This window comes from Rattus rattus, chromosome 1 (genome assembly GCF_011064425.1).
Source record: "Rattus rattus isolate New Zealand chromosome 1, Rrattus_CSIRO_v1, whole genome shotgun sequence".
NCBI lineage: Eukaryota > Metazoa > Chordata > Mammalia > Rodentia > Muridae > Rattus > Rattus rattus.
Genome location: NC_046154.1, coordinates 88,072,047 through 88,096,079, shown reverse-complemented (window position 1 = coordinate 88,096,079; position 24,033 = coordinate 88,072,047). Strand labels below are relative to the sequence as shown.

At 43.3% G+C, this 24,033-nt stretch overlaps 2 protein-coding genes across 3 annotated transcripts in view; one reads left to right on the top strand and one right to left on the bottom strand.

The window, feature by feature from the left end:
- The window catches only part of Astn2 (astrotactin 2), an 803,377-nt gene that overhangs the window by 221,056 nt on the left and 558,288 nt on the right, over positions 1-24,033 (bottom strand). The window lies entirely within an intron of this gene.
- Positions 2,071-12,862, top strand: Trim32 (tripartite motif containing 32). Of its 2 annotated transcripts, none has more exons than XM_032902882.1 (2): positions 2,071-2,129; positions 9,757-12,862. In XM_032902882.1, exon 2 carries the CDS (start codon positions 9,836-9,838, stop codon positions 11,801-11,803), a length of 1,968 nt encoding a protein of 655 aa, XP_032758773.1. In that variant the 5' UTR covers positions 2,071-2,129; positions 9,757-9,835; the 3' UTR covers positions 11,804-12,862. The 2 variants fall into 2 exon arrangements, with proteins under 2 accessions (XP_032758773.1, XP_032758782.1); XM_032902891.1 differs by having other exon boundaries at positions 2,076-2,129; positions 9,760-12,862.

The following is a 24,033-nucleotide window of genomic DNA, read 5'->3' as shown; positions in this document are numbered from 1 at the left end:
TCCTGGCTTGTTCACTGGGTCCTATGCTCAGTTACCTTTCCTATATCTCCCAGCACCATCTGCCTATCCATATGCCACTCCCATACCAATTATCAGTCAAGAAAATGCCCCGTAGGCCTGGCTACAGGCTAAGCTGAGGAAGGCGTTTTCTCAGGTAAGGTTCCTGAATGTGCCTATATTTGTGTACAGTTGATCAAACCAAACGAAACAACAAAACAAACAACAAATGAAACCAACAAATAACTTACCAGGACAGTTACATAGTGGGGTACAGGACAAACCTTGGTTATACCCCAAACCTTGCCTCAAATAAACAAAACAGGAACACAGTCATAGTTCGTTTTTAATGCAACCTGTTATACAGATAGTTCCACGGTCCCAGACCCCTGAATTTCAGATGTCAGAAAAGGAGAGAGGATGGAACACTGTACTCCTCTCCTTTTTTGCTCCCAAAGTAATTCGGAGTCAAATAGGAATAAGCATAGCCTTGTCTCTCCCATATAACACACTTTACAGCGGAAGAGGTCTGTGAACATTCATACTCCCAGAACAAAAAACTCCTAAGTCAAAATACTTAAATGCATCACGGGGCGATATCAGGTAGGTGGACTCCAGCAAGCTAGGGAGATTTCTTTTTTCTTTTCCAGATGTTATAGCATTCTTAGCTTTAGAACTATTGGAAGCTAGTGGTCTTCCACTTTAAGGATACATTCCAACAGTTTTACCTAATAATCGCAAGTCAGAGTCAGAGGTTGGTAATAAATGCCCATTCAGAGAACTAAAAGATAGCACAAGATAAATTTGATTATGTGTGTATACCAGGTTTCTATCCTTTCACATTTGAAGTTCTAGGCATTTGGTCAGTCCATAGGATTGCCAACACAGATATAATTTCTTCAGGGAACTTCGAGTCACATGTTCTCCGAGCAGGCCTTGGGAGTTCTGGGTAGCTGGATTGGCTCAGGGCTCTAGAATTATCTGAGATAACAGCATTGTACTCAGAATGTATAATTTGGAAATCTGGCCAAGGATAAAATTGTGTGAGAACTCCTGCATCACCAAGAAGAGAGCCCAGTTGGAGAATGACTAGCCTGCTTCAGAGTTCCATCTAAATAGATGTCCTGTGGATACAGAACCTTGGACAAGTTGGGGATGGGTCGGGGGGGGGGTAAATTTGCTTTTCCCATCTTTCTGAGTTCTAGTAATTCATCAATACAACCCTTAATTTTATTTCGAGATAAAGAAACGGAAAAATAAAACAAGGTTAAGAATGCTTCTCAGAAATTAAATCCAGGTTCTGGCAGGTAGAAACTGGTTTCTTTGGCATTTAACCCCTAGGTCTCAGTTTCTTTACCCAAAGTCTGTAGTTTGTCGGAAAGTGTTTAAAGATATTACTGGTTTTGTTTGTTGTCTTATCATCAGTGCAGAGGGTACTCAGCTTGGTGGAATTTCAAATATGAGAGCATAATATTTCAGATTCCTTCATATTCCCAACTAGTACTGTGTGTTCATCGGGTTCAAGAGCAGGTATTACCAGTCCCCAAACTACCTTCAGGACCTGACCAGTCACTGGGCCACAGAACTTACCATCTGATAAGACTGAATGCAGGCTTTTCCTTGTTTTCCCCTTTGCTATCCGCCTCCGTGCTGTGAGGCAAAGAAAACCTCTTTCCTAAGTGCTGTGTATTCTGTGACTCCACTGTGGGATGTGTCACAGGCAGAAATACCTAGCCTGGGGACCTGCTGCTCTTTGAAGGGAGTGTGCTTGTCTTCCCTACATAAGATTCAAAGAGGCGTCTCTCTGTAAGGTGCCAGAACTTTCTGGAGACTACTACTGAGGGATTAACATTGACTAACCCTGTTTAGACTCTGAAATAGCGAAGAAAGCTGGATCACACGCTGCAATGGCCTAGGTTTCTGAAGCCATCCCTACCCATTTAGCTGGGCCGCAGGCGCTGGGCCCGCGGGCCTACAAGCCCCAGCATGCCTTGGGAGGCGGGGCAAGTTGACGGACAGGCGATTCTACAAATTGGCTATTGCCGTGGGAAGTACGCGCTAGCGCATGCGCAGGAGGCAGCGGGCGGGTGGGCTGGCAGCGGTGGACTCGCGTCGGAGCCGCGGGCGGTCAGGTAGGGGGCGGGAAGGAGGGTCTGCGATCAGGGACTGTGGTGGGTCGCGGGGCTCCAAGATTGAATGGCAGAATTTGGGGACTGGATCTGAGTGGCAGGACCGGGTTGGGGAGGGACGGGCTCAGGAGCGATTCGGCGGGGCTGAGATGCAGCTGGGGGAGGGGAGCAAAGGGGCTGAGGAAATTTGCAGTTGCAGCATGTCGGGAGAGAGGTATGAGGTAATGTGGGGGCCATGCGGAGAGACGGGGTGCAGCAAGTGTTAAGATGCGAGGACCTGAAGTGCCTGGAGGTATCTGGGTGCATACTATCAGAAGCAGAAAGGAATTTGGCAGGCCTGGATGAGATTGGGTGTTGGCGGGCAGAATCTTAGGGGCTTTGAGGAGATCGGTGTAATGGTAGCAAGATCCGAGATCAAAACAGCCAGAGTCTTGGAAGATCCTAAATGCTGAAGAGAAAGAGATTTCTGTAGCGGAATCTGGGAAAGATTGAGGGGTGAGTTCCCAAGGGAATCAGTACCCAGTTAGCAAATCGCAGCAAAGGTTTGAAGGCAACACGTGAGGCAGGACGGGGGCGGGGGTGGGGAGGTTGGAGGTGGCACAGTACAAGATGGGGAATGCAGATGAGGGAAAAGGTTGAAGGAGGCAGAGTCTAAGGTACAGGATTGGAGTTTGGAGCTGCCATACGTGGGTGATAGGAGTGGAAATTTGAAAATAGATGAAAGGATGTACCAGAGGGATGTGGGACACATAAGAGCTATTGGTGCGTTGCAGGGTTGCAACACACACAGTCTAAAAGGTTGAATTCTAGATTTGGGATTTATTGTTGAGAATGGGGTTCGTAAAGGATTGAATGGTGGGGAGTGAATGTTGTAACTAGATTGCACAATTCAAAACCAGGTGAAATTTGTGAGCTGGTTCTGAGACCACTAAAGGAGGTGTTTGTTTGTTTGTTTGTTTGTTTTGTTTTGTTTCTTGATTTCTGCATAATTGAACCCAGAGGGTGTTCTAAAGACCTAGGGACCTGAAAGTAATTTATAAATAAACTATGTATGAATGAATGGAATTTAGGAGAATGTAGGGGTTTGGAAATAAAGACACTGGTCTTCAGAAATCATGAAGGAGAGTTTGACATTCTCTGAAGGGCAGAGTCTTCCTCACTTGCTAACTAAAAGCCCTTTAATCCTGAGGCAGACAGGTATTCTCACTAAATCCACTCTGACCACCCCAAATTCCCCACCACAGACTCAACCAACATTATAGGCCTTGGGGAAGAACAGTAAACTACCTAGGGGCTTTGCTACTTATCCCTTTCTCTGTACCCCTAAGCCCTCAAAGGTATAAGCCAAAATTATCTTAGATCTGACATCATTTTATAGAAGGTCTATTATAGCACAAAGAGGCAGTGATTCTATGAATGAAGTATTAGAATTGGGCGAGAAACAAAACAGGGTTGGAGCAAGGGAGAGCCTCACATGTACTGAGTATTTAGACTGTATCATTACCTAAAACCATGGTTCTCAGACAGAGTGGTTTTGTTCTGCCAGGAAACATTTGACCATGTTTGGATGGAGGCATTGTCAGTTGTCATAATTGAGGGGTTGTGGGGGGTCTACTGATTTCTAGTGAACAACCCCCATAATAAACTGTCACCTAGCCAGAAATGCCAATCATGCCACAAATGAGGGACCTAGCAAGAGAGTCAAGAATTCTGTGTCCAAATCCTGGCTTTTTCTCTTCCTGCTTTGAAATCTTAAGACTTATTTGACCTCTCAATGCACAAGCTCTTGGAGACCTGCATCCTAGGACTCAGTGAAATAAATCGGGGTACTTACTGTCTAGTGCCTAGTAAGTGTTCAGAATTTACTACTCTCAAAGATCTATGTGTACTTTCTATGTCCAGTGTGACACATGAAACTAAGGCTTAGGAGATCACTTGTGTAAAGCCACATCACCAAAACTGGCAGAAGTAAACTGCCGTGTAAATCGCCACCACAGAATCTCCCCTCTTGCTCCTTTGCTGCAGTCGTCTTGGTCCTCCCTTTTCAGCCTTTCCTAATGAAAAGGAGGCTTGCTCCATATTCAAAAGTGGGGTGACTTTTCTTGATCAGCAGAAGCCCTGGACTTTGTTCTTGCTTTGCTCTTAGACCAGAACCAGTGGGGAGATAGTGCAAGGAGCTTGGAGCTACGAAGCTGAGATAAGAAGACTCTGGCCCAAGGACAGTGCTAGACTGAAGGAGACTGCTCTGAATACCCTCCTTTGTGTATCTTGGTCTCAGGAACAGAAAGGTAGCATTGTCTTTATCAACTCCAAACCTAGCTACATTACAGAAGGCAATTTCCTAGTTAAAATCAGACTGGAGCTGAGGGCAGAACACTTGACTGTGATATCCACACGGATCACTTCTGCAAACACATGATGGAGCAGGTTCAGTTAGCTTTGGAATCAGGTGTTTTACTGCTTGTTTGGTGGTCAAGCACTAGTCAGCCTCTGTCTATAAACAGAGTGAACTCCACTGAGTGCTGACTAGTGTACATTCTCTCCATAAAGCTCACAATGTAAATGTTGCTCTTGATTCCATAAGGTGGGAAGTTAATAGGTACATTGCATGACATATCCTGGGCTTCAGAGCCTATGGCCAAGTGGGCATGTGAATCAGAAGTCACAAGTTGGCAAGCCTCCTAAAGTGTGCCCCTCCGTATGTAGATGGTGTTACCTTTTGAAGAGTTCTTCCATTGTGCCTTTCTGATAGGACAGTATGGTTTAAAAGTCATTCCTGGATGAATTTACCCACCTGTTAGCCAAATCTTGCCTGCAGGTAACAGTAGTCGTATCCTCTATGAAAGCACATGTTTGAAGTGGGCCCTGTTGTGGCATAGTTCACATGTGGGCATCTGAGGGATGACGCTACTACAGTCCATGGTGGTAGAACCTGGACAGGTTACTTTTTTCTGAGTGTTAATTAGGATGCGAACTAACACTTCCTTCACAGAGTTAAGAGAACACATGTGATTCGTAGAAGGTGCCTGGCACTCACTACCCCAGGTGGCAGTTAGAAGATATGGTTTTAGCTATTAGCAGGCATCGTAAGTGCCCCCAATCTAAAGTTTACAGACTTGTCTCCCTGGCCAGAGCTAAGGGAATGGTGAGTTTTGTTAGTGAGTGGCCTTTGTGGCACTGAGACCGGTTCACACTTGGTTCAAACTGGGTTAAAGGGCATAAGAAATAAAGCTTGAGTGCTGGCGCAAAAGGGAGTGATTAGTCTCTAAACAAAAGAAAAGCACCTGCAAACCACATGAGCATATTAATTGTAGAATGTTCCTTCATGTCAAATTTTTAGATTTTTTTTTTTTTTTTTTTTTTACATCTCTTTCTAAAAGTTCTCTCCATCCCCATCTTGTCGGGGCTAAACTAGTGGTAATTGCTTAGTAAAGACCAGCTTCTTTAATTGCTTAAGGTTCTCCAGGTTTGCTTATGGCCCAGTCGCCCAAGGAACAAAGATGCGCATAGAAAATAAAGGTGTCTAAAGAATTCCGTTAGGTAGAGATCGAGTACTCAAACTTTGGCTCTGCTTGAGATCAAATAACAATCTCCCAGGAGGCCCTGAGTTTAGATTATTTAAATGGATGTCTACCGCCTTAGATATCTGCCTTATGACAGGTGCCTGTTCATTTCATATCACAGGCTGGCTGGTGGCTATGGCAAGCAGTAGCAATTGCAGCCACTGCTGCTAATAATAATAAAGGCTCATCTACACAGTTAATTCTGTGCCTAACTTGGTGCTGTCCAAAGTGCTTTAGGCTCTGTGTCTTCTCCTCGCCTGTGAGAAGGAATCACCTTAAAAGGCCATTTCATATATAAGCTGAGATGTTAAGTAACCTTTCAGATCTCCACTGTAAGTGGTAGAGCTGGAATCTAAAGCCAGAGTGATCTGGTCCTGAATGTACTTAATGCTTGTAGCACCATTAGCTTCTAGCCCGTTCCCCTTTGCCAGAGTTCTGCCCTGTGATGTGTGAGTAGCTAGTTTTCCCCTCTTGGTCTCAGTTTCCTCATTTGTAGTACTCTGGGTCACAGCTCACTCTAGCTCTGTGTATTTAGTCTCTGCTAGAAGGGGCCTCAGTAGTTGCTATGTTAATTAAAGTGGTGATTTCATTTACCCCTTGCTTCCTAGCCTAGGTGACCACATTCTCAACTGAATCCCTCCCAAGTTAACTTGGCCTTTGAGTGATCTTTATGTGCCTTTGCAGCCCATGAAAGGATAATTCTCCATTCCTTTCAAAACGTAGATTACAAACTGAATTGTTTGCTAATACCAGGACTGTTTATGATTCTTAATGCTCTTGATTGCTAACAGAATTAGGTTAAATAGTCACTGTCATCAACTATGTTTAGTCACTGCTTGCCTGCCAGTTATCAGCATAAGTATCTACATGTATTCCTAGTTTTCATGGTAATTTTCTTTCTTTTCTTTTCTTTTCTTTCTTTCTTTCTTTTTTTTTAAAACTAAGAAAATAGGTGGAGAGGAGTTAAAGCATTTGTCAGGCCTAGAATGTCTGAATAACTTGCCAGGCATGGAAAAGTTAAGTAATCTGTCAGGTCTAGAGATATTAGGTAATTTGCTACCCCCGCCCCCCATTCTGTAAGTGAAGACAAGAAATTTTGTCTTGTTCTGTCTCACCTCAAGGTTTATGTTATTTGCTTACTCTTTGTTCTTTCAACTCCCTGGCTACCTGTTTCACCGACTGGCAAAACTCAGGGTGTCAGGAGGGGAGAAGGCTGTCTTAGATCTGTGAGAACACATACAACTTTTAAGAGATACGGTATCTAGAGTCAGAGATGTGCTGACATCAGGGTGGGCTGTACACTTCAGTCATTGTGTGGAGGGGGTGAGCGAACAAAGTAAATGAATATAACATAAAATGGAAGGGCAAGACTTGAGAGTATAGACTGAAAAATGGGAAATGTGTTCAAGGGGTTGTGGAGGCAGCCAAGACTGTAAATGGTGTGTTGACTTTTCATTCTGCTTGGTTACTGATTGTTAATAGATGGGCAGCACGTGTGAATGCTTGACATAGTGAGGCAGTTCCTTTCACTGTGACAGTCTTGTCAGGGATGTTGAAGTCAAATCGAGCTTCTGTGGGATTCAATCTTGGTATTAATGGGAGTGGTCAGGTATGCCCATCTATAGGAAAGGCAGGGTCTGCCTGGCTGGTGGGTCTGTCTTAGCCTAAGTGAAAGCTGTGTTCTGGGATGGTGGTACAGAAGTAAGTTCAGGCATTTTTCAGGTCTACACTCCTCCAAAGCCAGAATTTTTAGTGCATGGATTTTTGACATCTTTTTGGAGAACCAAAAAGCTGTAGACCGGAGAAATAGTTTGCAGTTGGATGTGGGCATAGTCAATTAATTTCATAAAACTGATAGCTTACACAGGCAGGAAGCTTTTGAATTGAAAGAAATCTGGGGAAAGAATTTGCTAGTATTTTTACAAATTGGCAGACTTGTTTAACAAGCTGGTCTGCAGTGCCAGCTCCAGGAGGAACAGATGTCCCTGTACAATGTAAGGTAACATGCTCGCGATCCAAACAGCAAATGCTGCCCTCAGTCTGTTCTCACAGATGACAGGAGACAGAAGAAAGCTAGTGGTTAGGACTGAGTGGCTTTCGTGTAGATTCTGGGTCAGGGCTTCTATTGATGTTTCTGTGGGGCTGCCCCATGCCCACAGCATTTGAGAATTGAGCATTCACTGTTGTAATAGTCACAGGAGACCATTTAAAGTTCACGCTGCCCAGTAATTTGTTCTTTTGTCAAGGCATGGATTTGAATTGTAATGGTTGCAAATCAAGAGTATGGGACTGTGTCACCCAGCTAATAAATCAATTTGCTCCACCCTGTTGGCTGGCTCAGCTAGGTGATTGTTCATTTTTCAGGGAGAAAAGTATATCTTAAAGGCAGTATGTCCTAGAGCAGAGATGAAAGCACTCGTTAATAATTACTGAAAGAAAAACCTTGGAAATAATGTTGGGTTAAAAATAAGTAAAGGTACCATGTTTGACCGCTGAGACCTTGAGCTAGTTTTTCTGAACTTCGGTGTTCTCATTGCTAAAGTAGGAGAGTAAATATCTTACCTCATTTCCACAATGAAGATTAAGTGAGAATCAACATGGACAGCATTGGGTAGCGTGTAGTAGGTGCTAGGATACCAGAGCAATTTCCTAGCTGTAGAGGGACTTCCTGGAGGTAAATATGATCCCCCCCCCCCACACACACACACACAGTGCTTTTCTTCCTTAAGCATATCAGTTCTTTGCTGCTAAGCGCTTGTCCCAGCAAACCCATCACAATTAATTCCTATTTTACTTGCACATGAAAGTCATGTTGTCCTCAATATCTGATCATCCTCAAATGACCTCTGTGTGCATCTCACAGCTCCTGCTGTAGTCTACAGTTTTAACATAAGGCTAAGTTCACTTAGGACCTTCCTAGTGCAGATGGTATCCTTCCTGATCCTCATGTAAACCCAGTAAAGCTATGCTGTTTCCATTTTACAGATGCCGAATATTAAATCTAGAGAGACCGAGTGTGCTCTGTTCTTCGTCCCAATTCACATAACTTTGTGTTTTGTTCTCTGCTTTCTCAGGTTTGTTAAGGCTGCCCCCTTAACAAAGTGTTTCATTCTCTCGTCTCATTTCTGTGTCCTTGCAGGCTAAAATGAGTGTTCCAGCCTCTCTGAAATTCAATTTTTCTTTAAGTAAAAATGAGTCTACTTTAGTATCTGTGAGACTGAGTCTGTCCTAACTCACACACCTTTCTAAGGTAGAGCAGGATGTGTGTGCTAAAATGTAATGTCTCATTTCTACGTGATGCCAAGACTACCGTGGGTGCTAGGTGACGGGGTAGGAAGATGAACAAATGAAAAACTTGTTCCCTCCTTATCTGATGGTTTGCAGATTACTTAAAGGCAGCCATCAGAATCTTCTCTCTCTCTCTCTCTGAGGCCATCAGCTCTGTGATGGAATGAAAGGGCTCAGACACGAGACTCACACAGTGGTCTTTGCTTACAATAACTGTATGTGTCACTGCCTCCCAGCTTTTCAAGTAGCACCATTTATGAGGAACCTTACTCGGTTGTCAGGCTCCACTACTCTACCTACTGCAGCCCACAGTGTAGACCGTCATGTGACTTTCTCTGCTGGTCAGGGTTATTCTGTGCCTTCCTGCTTGCATATTATATCATTTAACCCTCCGGTAACCTAGTAACCGTATGAGATAGATGCCGTCATTTCTGTTATATAGATGATAGAGAAACTGACATTTAGGCATTAGGCTCTTCCCTGAATTCTCCCATAACATAATGCTTTAATCGTGTGTGTGCACTTGTGCATGTGTGTGTGCATGTGTTGTGTGTGTGTGTGTGCATGTGTTGTGTGTGTGTGTGTGTGTGTGTGTGTGTGTGTGTGTGTGTGTGTGAGAGAGAGAGAGAGAAACTATTGCCTGAGTCATAATGACTGCAATAAACTGTAGATAGGTAAATGATTAAATGGATGGTTATAGCTATTCTCTTAAGTGTTTCTAGACTGGATTAGCCTATATAAGAATGGAAAAATAAATAATGGTTTGTTTTTCTCTTTAGCAGGAATTTGACACTGGGGCATGAATATTAAGCTGTTCGGCTCTAGGCTGTGTTAACAGGAACCCTCTCTGGAAGAGCAATGGCTGCGGCTGCAGCAGCATCTCACCTGAACCTGGATGCCCTCCGGGAAGTGCTAGAATGTCCCATCTGCATGGAGTCCTTCACTGAAGAGCAGCTGCGGCCCAAGCTGCTGCACTGTGGCCATACCATCTGCCGCCAGTGTCTGGAGAAGCTCCTGGCCAGTAGCATCAATGGTGTCCGCTGTCCCTTTTGCAGCAAGATTACTCGCATCACCAGCCTGACCCAGCTGACCGACAACCTGACAGTGCTGAAGATCATTGACACAGCCGGCCTCAGTGAGGCCGTCGGGCTGCTCATGTGCCGAGCCTGTGGCCGGCGGCTGCCTCGGCAGTTCTGCCGAAGCTGTGGTTTGGTGTTGTGTGAACCCTGCCGAGAGGCAGATCACCAACCTCCTGGCCACTGCACACTCCCTGTCAAGGAGGCAGCTGAGGAACGGCGGAGGGACTTTGGGGAGAAGTTGACTCGTCTAAGGGAACTTACTGGAGAGCTGCAAAGGAGGAAGGCAGCTTTAGAGGGCGTCTCCAAAGATCTTCAGGCAAGGTATAAGGCTGTTCTTCAAGAGTATGGCCACGAGGAACGCAGGGTCCAGGAAGAGCTAGCCCGCTCTCGGAAGTTCTTCACAGGCTCTTTGGCCGAGGTTGAGAAGTCCAACAGCCAAGTAGTAGAGGAACAGAGCTACCTACTCAACATTGCGGAGGTGCAGGCCGTGTCTCGCTGTGACTACTTTCTAGCCAAGATCAAGCAAGCTGACGTAGCACTCCTGGAGGAGACAGCAGATGAGGAGGAGCCAGAGCTCACTGCAAGCCTACCCCGGGAGCTTACCCTGCAAGATGTGGAGCTTCTTAAAGTAGGACATGTTGGTCCTCTGCAGATTGGCCAGGCTGTTAAGAAGCCCCGGACAGTTAACATGGAAGATTCCTGGGCAGTGGAGGAGGGAGCAGCATCTTCTGCCTCAGCCTCTGTAACCTTTAGAGAGATGGACATGAGCCCTGAAGAAGTAGTTCCCAGCCCTAGGGCTTCACCTGCGAAACAGCGGAGTTCTGAGGCAGCCTCCAGCATCCAACAGTGTCTCTTTCTCAAGAAGATGGGGGCGAAAGGCAGCACTCCAGGCATGTTCAACCTTCCAGTCAGTCTCTATGTGACCAGTCAGAGTGAGGTGCTGGTTGCAGACCGGGGCAACTATCGCATACAAGTGTTCAACCGCAAAGGCTTTTTGAAGGAGATCCGCCGCAGCCCCAGTGGCATTGACAGCTTCGTGCTAAGCTTCCTTGGAGCCGACTTGCCCAATCTCACTCCTCTTTCAGTGGCCATGAACTGCCATGGGCTGATTGGTGTCACTGACAGCTATGACAACTCCCTTAAAGTCTATACCTTGGATGGCCACTGTGTGGCCTGTCACAGGAGCCAGCTGAGCAAACCATGGGGCATCACAGCCCTACCGTCCGGCCAGTTTGTTGTGACTGATGTGGAAGGCGGGAAGCTCTGGTGTTTCACTGTGGACCGAGGAGCTGGAGTAGTCAAATACAGCTGCCTCTGCAGTGCTGTGAGGCCCAAGTTTGTCACCTGTGATGCTGAAGGCACAGTCTATTTCACCCAAGGCTTGGGCCTCAATGTGGAAAACCGACAGAATGAACACCACCTGGAGGGTGGCTTCTCCATCGGCTCTGTGGGCCCTGACGGGCAGCTGGGCCGACAGATCAGCCACTTCTTCTCTGAGAACGAAGATTTCCGCTGCATCGCCGGCATGTGTGTGGATGCTCGGGGTGACCTCATTGTGGCTGATAGCAGCCGCAAGGAAATCCTCCATTTTCCCAAGGGCGGTGGCTACAGCGTCCTTATTCGAGAGGGCCTTACCTGTCCAGTGGGCATCGCCCTCACACCCAAGGGGCAGCTGCTGGTCTTGGACTGTTGGGATCACTGTGTCAAGATCTACAGCTACCATCTGAGAAGATATTCTACCCCTTAGAAGATGAGAAATACCAGTTTCTTCTTCCCCCAACCGAGTTTCCTTCCCTTTCCTTCCTTCCTTGTTGATGGTGCCGTAGAGTAGATGTGGCCTGTGTCCTGATTCTAGTAGGGTTGCTCTAGAATCGTAGAAGCTCTAGTTTTCGGTGATTTTGTTTGTTATTCCCCTCTTCCCACCCCCTTCCCCTTCTCTCCTTCTAAATTTAGAGCTTAGAGCTTTAACAGATACTTTGTCCCACGTAGAATAGATGATGCTCTTAGCAGAAGTTGCTTAGAAGTCAGGCACTTCAAGGCTTTAGTAGAGAGAACCACTTTAGCCCTTTGCCCTTGTATTTGAACTTTGTATTGGTATTGAGTAGTCATTGATCTTTCCCTTTGGACTCTGAGGTCCCTAGTCTATTGTCCTCTTCCTGTTACAGTGTGCTTCATCTGTGGCTTTAACTCTGGCTGCATTCTGTGTGCATGCTCCAGTGGGCTCTGCTCAACCGTTCAGTGATATTATATCTCTGTAGCATGGTGTCTCCTTTGATCACCTTTACCAGTGTGAGACTGTATCATTAAGTGTCACTAAGGTGACACAAAGTCCCTTTGGGAAGCAGGACCTATTGACTGGGGAATTTCTGCCAACATAGATTGTCTTCTCTTACAGATGTGCCAGAGGATTGTTTGATGGACCCTAGTTGGATAGTGTTGAACACTTGAGTCTAGAAATCACTTGCCTTTTAAAGGAGTTTCTAGGTTAGAATTATGCCATAGCCAAGGCAGATGGGAACAGGTAAGCCTTGCTAACATATCCAGCAAACCTGTATATTTTTTAGGGCTCAGAATGTTTCATACTCCTTCCACTGACCTATGCTAAGAGTTTTTGGAAGAATTGGATTATGTAGGCTTCGACCAACAATGCGGGGGAAGGTCGACACATCCATTTTCATTACAGAAGAACAAACCATTAGGTAGCTAACTCTGTATTTTCTTCAAGTGAGTGCATATTGTTTGACTTTGAGATTTCTTTCTGTTCTATGAAGCATTAAACTAATAAAACTAATAACTTTCTTCATCACTGATGTTCATAGCTTAATTAAATGTGGGCTTTGGGACAGGAGAGTAATAGCGTGTATTATGCCATTGTGCTCATTTATACTGTGTTTTGTTGACAGCAGAGCATTCTGCTTCATTTAAAATGCAGTCCCAAGTACCATTATATAAAGATGAACAGATCCTCACTCCCATGTGCATTTGAACAGGATCCGTGTAGCATCACCAGCACCCTGTTCAAATTGGGTGTCCACCATATGCTTATGGTAAGCATGGTAGTCTGTAAATGAAGATAGCTACATATGTGTGTTTCAGACTAGAAGTGAGAGTGTGGAATAAAGTTCTGCAGGCCTCCATGTCTGCAAAGTAACCTATCTTGATCTTAGGTGCAGGAGTGATTGCAAGCCAGAGAGCTAAACTATAAGGAACCCCAAATTGTTTATCGGTGGCAGTGTTGGCACAGCTGTCAAAGGCTGGGTAAAGAAATAGTGGATGGTGAACAAGTTCTTCTTGCTTTCATTGGAGGAGGCTCCATATTTGGATTATGAAATTACATCTGATATTCCAAGTTTATAGAATTGAGAAGAAATTAATCCAATTAGATTATACATTATACAAAATGGCTCAGTCACTTCGAATCATCAGTGGTGGTTCCTAGCAGTCGATCTGTTTTTACTGAGGGTGGGGACCTGGTGGAGGTCCTAACAGGGATGGAAACCTTTGCCACACAATGTGAAGTGGCTCACGACTACAGTGCTGCTGGTAAGATAAGAGGGCCAGGAACCCTCCGGTCACCTCTCAGTTCGCTTTTCCCCATCTCTACAGCACAGCCTTGCTTTGCCTTTCAAATAAAGCAGGTGTCTGCTGGGGTGAACTAGCTGATTTTCTCTTTTGATATTTCAGGCCGTGACGAATAGTTTGCAGCTCTCTGCCTTGTTGTTTAAATAAACAGATTGTGGCTCGAAAAGCATTTAATCATAACCGTTGGATTTTTGTCCTTCAAAGCAGCAGCCCTCTTAGACAAATGAAATGTCACATGCAAGTCTGTCCTGTAAAATCAATTAAGAGCAATGGCTCTAGTTGCAAACTTGGGAGGCGGGGAGTGGGTAGTCCTTACCACAACTTCTATGCTACTACTGCAAACTTTTAGGAGCTGATAGTACCCTTTCTGAAAGCCATCAAGCTACAAGACTTAACAATTCCATTGTATTAGCTTGTAGACTAGACAATTTGCTTAACACAGAAAAAAAGAAAAAATAAGGCCTCTGTATATAGGAAAGGTAAAAGAATATGGATGTAAAATCACCTGACCAGGTTCCCAAAGGACTTGCGAATACGAGCTATTTAGCTGTGCGGGTTTGGATGCGCCAGGCTGCCTGGTGCTGTCAGCTTTTGTCTTCCATCCACATCAAACTGTCTTTCCCCCTCCTTTCATGCTCTCCTGCTTTCATTTGGCCACTGGAGCCTTCCTCAGCGGTTTCCTCCCCCAGCCATAAATGCCCTAATAGGTTTATCTGCCTGGTCCTCTCTACAGGCTAGTTAATAGTTCTAGTTTTGTATAAATTCCCATGTCATTGTTATTTGTCCATGGGGCTGAGCTTTACTGAGGCCAGCATATAGCACTGTGCCTCATTTAAAGTATGCCGTCACTTCATTATTCATGTTTCTACCTGGTTTCTGAAGCTTCCTAGGGCATCTTCTCCATTGGATAAAGAGACATTCCCAGTCAAGCCCTTTGAAAGATTTATAAGACAAGCAAGTGACAGTCGATTGCTTGGTCTGACCTTTGTTCTCTTATCATTCTTGGAGAAGTCAGGAAGAGAAGTTCATTTCCATTCCGTTTGGGTTTGTTTAGCATCTACTATAGGTTAGGTACTCTGCCATGTGTTTCAAAGAAAAATGCAACTATTAATCTTTCTAACTTTTTTGTTATTCCAGCATCTTGTCTGGAGTGTTCGAACTCCCCTGTTCTGCCAGTGTGTCCTCTGCAGACCATATACAGGGTACTTATAGCAAGAGTACAATTCACTCTTCAAGAATACAGAGCACCACTCCTGTAAATCACAGTGAATTTGGCTTGAATTTTGCAGCGTTGCTGCTGGAAGGCAGGTAATGCTGGAGTGGTCACATGATTTGCATAGTCCCAACTGATGACTTCTTAAGGTTTGGAAGGCAGGTCTAATCTGAGACTCAGGTTTTCCCTCCTTATCTGGGCAGGAGGTTGGTTTACAAATGAGGAAGTACAGCCCCGTAAGGGATTGTATAACAAATCCCAGTCATGAAACGGTGCTTGAATGAATTTTACAAGCAGGGCAGTGGTAAGACAGAAAGCAGTTAAGCAAAATAGACTGAGAGACTGCAGACTGTAGCTTTATCTTGTCAGTATCAATGCTGATGGAATCCCATCTCAATGCAAGCTTAACGAGGCAGTCCTGGGACCAACAGTATTTTCAAGGGGGAAGATCACTGGTTATTTTCAGGCCTGTGTCTTACTTGCAGCTCTTTCTCATGTATAACTAGCTGTAGGGCTACAGGTAATCTCAACACATCAGTTTCAGTACACAACAGGCAATTGGGAGAGACTAGTAAATTCCCTTTTAGCTATGACCTTAACGTTTCCCCAATATAAATTGTGCTTGACTTCTCCCCCGGTGTCTTTGCACTTTGCATATTATTTGCTATAATTTTATTGTGTGTTCATGGAAAGTAGAAAACAACGGAAAAAAAAAAACCCTGAACTTCAAAATGTGCCTCACCTCAGTCCAATTGTTTCGTGCTGCAGCTCGTGTCACTTGTCTCAGTTATTAGCCAGTTGTAACCCTGCTAAGTTACTGTTTCTCTATCTGATAAAAGGAAGTGACAGTCTGCATTTCAATGGGTGAAGGTTAGGAGAATTAAAAGATAATAATGCCAAGGTATATGTAAAAGTGCCCAATTAAGAAAATAACCTTTATTGTAGAGGGCAAAGACTTCCCTTTTGTGGGAAGTTGATCTGCACTTTTTGTATAAATGCTGACAAGAAATCCAGGCCTGTGTTGGTGAAGCAACCATTTGTTCAATGTGGCCTAGCTTCTTAATTAAAAAACCTGTTGGTCCAAGAGTGGCTTGCTGGAACAGCGAAGCAGAAATCATTCATTCACAGTACCTTGTTTCACTTGCAAAGCTTCATAGATCCTTGTCTAATTTCAATTAAAAAAAAAAAAAAAAAAAAAGTAAGGTAACATCTTAACTCAGATAGATGGATTCGGGCAGTCAGGATATTAAATGACAATCTATAGTCATATGTAAGTGCACGGAAGAACACATTTTAACTTAGAATCATGTGTGTTTGCTATTCTTCAGCTAGCCTGAAATGAGTTTTTCTTCAGTCCAGTAGTCATTGAATCCTTAAAGCCTCAAATCACATTCTAAGGGAAGTGTTAAGACATGCTTATATCCTGGACTTTAGAAGAGGGATATGTGTCACTTGGTCCTGTTTCCAGCTTAGTAGCTCTGTGACCACTCACAGAGCTTGGCAGTCACAGTTTCTTCCTGTGTCCCGTAATGGTTCTGGTTCCCACTTCCCGGGACAATTGTAAAGACATGGTAGGTATAAAGTGGCAAGTCTACATACAGGGCACTGCTGAAATCATATGTGAACTGGATAATGGACCTGAACGCTATTGTCATTTGTGTCACAAGGATGATAGGAATTGGTGAAGAAACAATCTCAACCCCAGCACCAAAGGAAAATTTAGTGACTCACAGCGGAAAGACAGGAGCAGTTTGTAATGTCAAATGCATGGGCTTTTGTCTTCTGTACTATTGAAATCAGAAGTTCCCTCTAGTGATTTACTGTTTACTTGGTTATAACTATGACAACGTTGCATATTTTCAAAAATAATTGGGCCTGAGATAATATTTATTCACCCGCCTGCTCATTAAACACCAGAGACATCTACCGTATTATCAGCAATAGTTGTATGAATAATGAGTGCAAAGACAGATCAATCATGAGCCTCACAGTCAGTTAGCTTGTAGTCTAGCTGCCAACACAGAATAATGTAAACCGTACGAACGCTGAAGGCTAAGATGAATGGTATAAGACGAAGTAGTCCAAGGGCTACAGCAAAAATGCCGGCTGAGGGACTCTGTTAAAGTGCCTTCTAAGTATGGCTGACGCTACCGACAAAAGCGGATTGTTAAAGGGAAGAGTGGGATTGTACTAACAAAACCAGAGCAGGGTGAGAAACCCACAGATCTCAAGAAGTCCACGTGCCCTGTAACTATCAAGGGTTCGTTATCGAGGGCTCACCGGTCATTGAGCATTTGAGGCTCAGGAAGGCTGTGTTTCTCATCAGAATCTTGGAGTCTCCTTGGTGGAGAGCAAAAATATAGTTAGCTGGAATCTCTGATTAGGTATTGTCCCCTAAACTATTTTTCTGCTTTGAAAAACCATGAACTAGCATGAAACCACTTCTCAAAAGCGTAGACCAAAAGGAACCTTGTACTCTTTGTAGTAGGGTTTCCCTCTTTTTTTTAAATTTTTTTAATTTTTGCTGGAGGTTTTGCGATTCACTATTGCTGCTTTTGCCCTGTAACTAGACATGCTGGTAGGAAATCTGAATTGTTTTTCCTTGTCCTTCCTACCTCCAAGCTACTAAAGGCAAGTTGGTCTGATTTGCCATCTCAAGCTATTCTTGGACCATCCAGGAGTACTGTTTCCTTACAGAAAGACTCGGATAATAAACATTTTATGTCTATTTCATGTGAGAGTGATACTATTGACTTATTGACTTCAACATTAGAAATAAGTTTGTGGTTTTAAAAGAAAAAGATTCAACTTTGTAGGAATGGCTATAGCCGTTGACACAGCAATCTGGGAGGTGAGGCAGTCACTACTATTAGGGGCCTCTTGGAGTTTGTTTCTGCTTGCTAACTGGTCCTGGAAGGATAGCATGCCTTTGTCACCTTCACTGTGCTGACTGGCTGCATTTGCCAACCATCAAACCATCATAGGTGTACTCGACTAGGTTGGAAGATTTGATGGCCAGTTAGGAACAAAACACTAATTCTGCTCATAATGTATCAGACCTGAGCTGTTAACTGACACTGAGACTCAAGAATGACTCTTAGCCTGCCATTTTAGTCAGTTGTCTTTAGCAGGCATTAACTCCATTCTGTACGACACTCACAGGAAATTATATAGCCTGTGCATATTGGAGCCTGTAAGTCACTGATATAGAGGAAAGCTGTATAGGATATGGTAGCCCATACTCCTAATGGGTCCAGATGACTGCATAGAATGTACAACTGTGATTCTCAGAGTTAGTGCTGAAGTTTATATATCAGATCTACTTGGAGAAGACGTACTCCCAATGCATCCATAGCACTCGTGCAGTGTGGCCAATGGATGAGTAAAAAACTGACTTAAGCCAGGCATCCTTAAGCCTTTTTAGGTAGCTATTGTAGTCAGGAGATCTTGGTTCTGCTGATAACAGATCTCAGACTAGAGGAGGAAACATAAGGAAGTTAGCTAGGACTCCCCACCCAGTTAAAGCCAACAATTGCGCAAACACTTTAATACAGAAGGACAGACAACAGCAATAAAAGAAACAAGTCCATAATTTGACCCAGTTGGAACTGCACACTTTACTAAAATGATTTATATAGACACATAAACAAGATTAAAGCTGCTAATTGGCTTTTGTATCTCTACAACCAACCTTGCAAATTAACTTTTAATGATTGCTAAAATGGGCAAAATTTTGTGTCCTTAATCGTGGGACTCAACGTATAGCTATATCTGAGAATTCCCCTAAATTTAAACAGGATGCCCCATAATCTCAGGGCATCTACTGAGAACATTTCAGGACATGTAAGGAAGAAAACTGGGTATATCTCATTTCAGTGAACAAAAATACTGCCTTGACTAAATTTCTCATCACCCACAGCACCCATAACCGTGACTATCCCATAGTGGGCATGGACATATTGGCCTAATGAGTAATAAAGTACAATTAAATCTTGAATGCTAAGCAGTTACCTTGCCAAAATGGGACCACATGGACTTGCCCATCCTCCTGTTAAGTAAAATGGTTAATGTGGCCTGGTTTAAATGAAAAGAAGGCCTTTGAGGTTTGAAGCCCATATACCAGACCTACTTAGAGAAGAATTATTATCCCCATAGCTTCACCACCTAATGGCTCAATTTCCACTGTTTTTAAATCTACATGTAACAAATGGCTCCTCCCAGCAGACTGTTGTGATCTTAATATCTAAATGCTGAGGGTACACCTGTTAAGGCTACCATGCTAATTATTCTCAATATTACTAACTCTATCTGATTACCAACTGGTAAATAAATACTTTACATTTTTAGGTTTGAAAAGGGAAGGTTAGGTTTCTGTGCCTGTTTTAACAGCCTAAGCCAGTTTGCCCTTACCTTCAATGGACACAGTACCCTTTTACTGGGATACCTGTGGGGAGGGTAAATCGTGACTATGCCCTCACCCAGTCTTTGTTTATACATCCCAACCATATTCATCTTCAGCAGCATGGTGATGACATCAAATAATCACATCCCTCTCCAAAAGATTCATGTGACACATTCAATGAGGGCAAGCAAATATTCACCAAAAAAAAAAAAAAAAAAAAGAAAGAAAGAAAGAAAGAAAGAAAGAAAGAAAGAAAGAAAATCATCAAGGGAGATGGATCACTGAACCACACATGATAAAAAGTATTGCCCTGTGCGTGTGTGTGTGTGTGTGTGTGTGTGTGTGTGTGTGTGTGTAGAGATGGCTCATCAGTTAAGTAGCACTAACTGCTCTTCCAGAGGTCCTGAGTTTAATTCCCAGCAACCACATGGTGGCTCAGAACCATCCTTAATAGGGATCTGATGCTCTCTTTTGGTGTGTCTGAAGACAGCTACAGTGTACTCATATAAAAAGAAATAAATAAACCTTTAAAAAAATGATAAAAAAAAAACAAACCTTATTGCCACATCAGTCAACTTCCTGAAAATTGTAACTTCTGAAAACAAGATATATCTCACTCCATGTTTTACTCATTACATTTGTCTAGTGCCTCACAAATGGGCCCCACCTTAACTGGCCTTCTGTGCAACGAGAAGCTCTAGAATTGTAATATAGTCCTCCATGTCAATGCTTCGGAATTCCTTAGGCCTCCGAAGGTCTATGGACCATAGCTGTAAGTCATCTCTTTACAACTGATAACTCCTTAGCTCCATGCTTTCTGCTATTACAGTAAAACCACTGCCTACATACTGGGCAGTTCTAGCATGGGTTGAATGCCATGTGATCTGAGTCTGAGACTTACTACATTATACTGCCTTTCAAACTTCGGGCAATAGAAACAGCATCCAAAAGCTTAGTGAAGGATGTTTACTGTACAATAGAGGAATATGGCATAGTCCATATGTTGTAGAAGGTTTCCTCTAGTCCTTCCTTGCTGGGGCCTTTTTACTGGTGAAAGTTGTTTCATTCCCAGACCCTTGGAAAGCTATTCCTTGAACTTAACTGAATTAACAACAAAGCATGTTTATATACTTCATAAATGGTGTGCACCGTCATGATAAGCAATGAAGCTTGTTGGAAAGCTGCTAGGTTTTAGGCCTGAGCTGGAATGTCCCTTACAGCAGAATACAACCCAGGAATAGGCACATGTGGTTCTTTAAGCACTGGGTACCCTTGTCTGCAATCTGCCTCACTGTCCCAGGCCTACATACTCTTGGAACACTGCTAGTGATCTGTTCATTTGTTGTAGCAATGGCAGCAAAAGCAGGTCCTTACCTACGACTGCCTCTTTTGAGAACAACACTGAATTGCCATCCGTAATGGAAATGAAGAGCTACACACATACACCATCTATGTAAAGGCATTCTTCACTCTGTCTAGCAGTCCAGACATGACTATCAGTGAGAATGCACTCGTTTCCCCTCTCATAGTTTACCTCTTGTAAAAGTATTCACTGTCAGATTCATGATGCAGTCCTCATAGACAGTCACAACTGTTACTTAAGCAAGTTCAAATTCCATTTAACACTGCATATTTTAGCCATCAAATGTTAGGAGTAGATTACAATAAGATCCTGAATCTACCTTTGATAAAAATTTCAGAAAGCTTTCAAGCCCTATGTCTCTCTTCTCTTCAGACTCCCATCTGGGCAAACTGATAGAAAAGCGTAAGTATTTCCACCTTGGCTGCCAGAGCAGAGTTCAAGCTAGGTAAGTTCCACACAAGCTATGGGACCAAGTTCAGCCCCATTCTATACTCTACACTCTGCATCACCGCAACTGCATAAAAGCCAAACTGGCTGAACAATGAGGATGCCAATGTACATGCCACAATGGGTGGGGAAAAGCGCGGGAGGCTTCAATCTTACATAAGGAACTACAGGCAACTGATTAAAGCTGGGGGGCAGGACACATTCATCCTTGCAATAAGATTTGATGAAAAAGAGAGGCCAAGAATTTAAGGGAGGACACGGAGAAATTCTGCAACACCCCTCATGTTAAAAGTATTGGAGAGATCAGAAATCCAAGGCTCTTAATAATAATAAATAAACATAATAAATATAAACAATAAAAGCAATATACAGCAAACCATCTACCAGTATCAAATTAAGTGGAGAGATACTTGAAACAGTCCCACTTAAATCAGGGACAAGAGAAGGCTGCCCACTCTCTGTATCAATTCAATATAGTACTTGAAGTTCCAACTAGAGTAATAAGACAACAAAAGATCAAAGGTGATACAAATTGGAAAAGAAGAAGTCAAGGTATCACTATTTGCGAAGTTAAGGAAACAACACCCTTCACACTAGCCACAAATAGTGTAAAATATCTTGTTGTAACTCTTATCAAGCACGTGAACGATCTGTACAACAAGAATTTCAAATCACTGGAAAAGAAAATCAAAGAAGACCTCAGAAGATGGAAAAATCTCTCATACTTATGAATTGGTAGGATTAACATAGAGAAAATGGCCATCCTACCAAAGGCAATCTCCAGATTCAACACAATCCCCATCAGAATTCCAACACAGTTCTTCCCAAACATGGGAAGAGCAATTCTCAATTTCATATGGAAAAACAAAATACCCAAGATAGTGTAAACAATTCTTAACAATAAAAGAACTTCTGGGGGAATCACCATCCCTGACCTCAAGTTGAACTACAGAGCCCTAGTAGTAAAAAACATATGGTATTGGTACAGAGGCAGACAGATCGAACAGTGGAATAGAATTGAGGACCCAGAAATAAGCCTATACACTTATGGAAACTTGATCTTCAACAAAGAAGCCAACGATATTCAATGGGAAAAAAGAAAGCATCTTCAATAAATGGTGCTGGTCTAACTAGCAATCTGTATGTAGAAAAATGAAAATAGATACATATTTGTCACCTTGCACAAAGCTCCAGTCCAAGTGGATCAAGGATCTGAGCATAAAACCAGACACACTGAATTAAATAGAAGAGAAAAGTGGGAAAGAGCCTCGAACTCACTGGCCCAGGGGGAAATTTCCTAAACAGAACGCCAATGGCTCAGGCTCTAAGATCAACAATTGATAAATCAGACCTCATGAAACTGAAAAGCATCTGTAAGGCAAAAGACACAGTCAATAGAACAAATTGGCAACCCTACATCCAATAGAGGGCTAATATAAAAACACAAACACAAAAACAACAACAAACAAACCAAAACTCCAAACCTCCAAAAAACAAAATAACTCAATTTAAAAATGGGGTACAGAGATAAACAGAATTCTCAACCATGGAATCTCAAATGGCCAAGAAGCACCGAAAGAAATGTTCAACATCCTTAGTCATCAGTGAGATGCAAATCAAAACAACCCTGAGATTCTGCCTTACACCCAATCAGAATGGCTAAGATCAAAAACTCAGGTGACGGCAGATTTTAGCAAGGATGTGGGAAAAGAGGAACACTTCTCCATTGCTGGTGGGATTGCAAGCTTGTACAACCACTCTGAAAATCAATCCGGTGGTTCCTCAAAAAATTGGACATAGTTCTACCTGAAGACCTAGCTATACCACTCCTGGGCATATACCAAAAATGAGCTCCAACATATAACAAGCACACATGTTCCATTATGTTGATAACACCCTTGTTTATAATAACCAGTAGCTGGGAACAACCAAGATGTCCCTCAATGGAAGAATGGATACAGAAAATGGTACATTTACACAGTGGAATACTACTCAGCTATTTAAAATGATGACTTCATGAATTTTGCAGGCAAATGGGTGTAACTAGAAAATATAATACTGAGTGATGTAGTGATGTAACCCACACACAAAGGGACATAAAGAGTATATACTCATTGATAAGTGGCTATTAGTCCCAAAGCTCAGAATACCCATGATATAACTCACAGACTATGTGAAGCTTAAAAAGAAGGAAGGCCAAAGTTTAGATGAGTCAGTCCCACTTAGAATAGGGAACAAAATAATCCCAAAAAATAGAGGGAGGGAGGGTCCTTGGTGGAAGAAATAAGGGGCAGTGAAAACGGGGTGGGGAAAGTTCAGGTACGGGAAAAGTCAGTAGAGCATTCCAGAGGGTCAGGAGATGAATAGAAATATGTAGCAGTGGGGGTAGCGAACGGGGAGGAAGGGAGAACCACAAGAAAGTCCCAGAGCCTAGGGATTTGAGAGGCTCCCAGGACCCAGTGGAAATGACATTAGCAGAAAAACCTAACAGAGGGGAGATAGAACCTGTAGAGACCACCTCCAGTAGACAGGCATGACCCTCAGTTGAGGGAAAAGGCCACTTACCCATCTCAGTTACCCAGAATTGGTACTGTCTAAAGAAAACACAGAGACAAAAAAACAGCCAAGGATGACAAAAAGGCCATCCAGAGACCACCCTACCTTGGGATCTACCAACTAAAGAGTTTACATGGGTGGGTCCATGTCTCCTGCTACTTATATAGCAGAGGATTGCTTTATCTGGCATCAATGAGAGGGGAGGCACTTGGTCCTGTGGAGGCTTGTTGCCCCGCTGAAGGGGAATGCTAGAGCAGTGAGGCTGGACTGGGTGGGTGGTTGGGGGAGCACTTTCTTAGAGAAAATGGAGATAGGGGAATGGGATTGGGGGTTGCTGAGGGGAGATGGGGAAGGGGGACAACATTTGAAATGCACATAAATAAAATAATCAAATAAATAAATAAATGGGAGAGT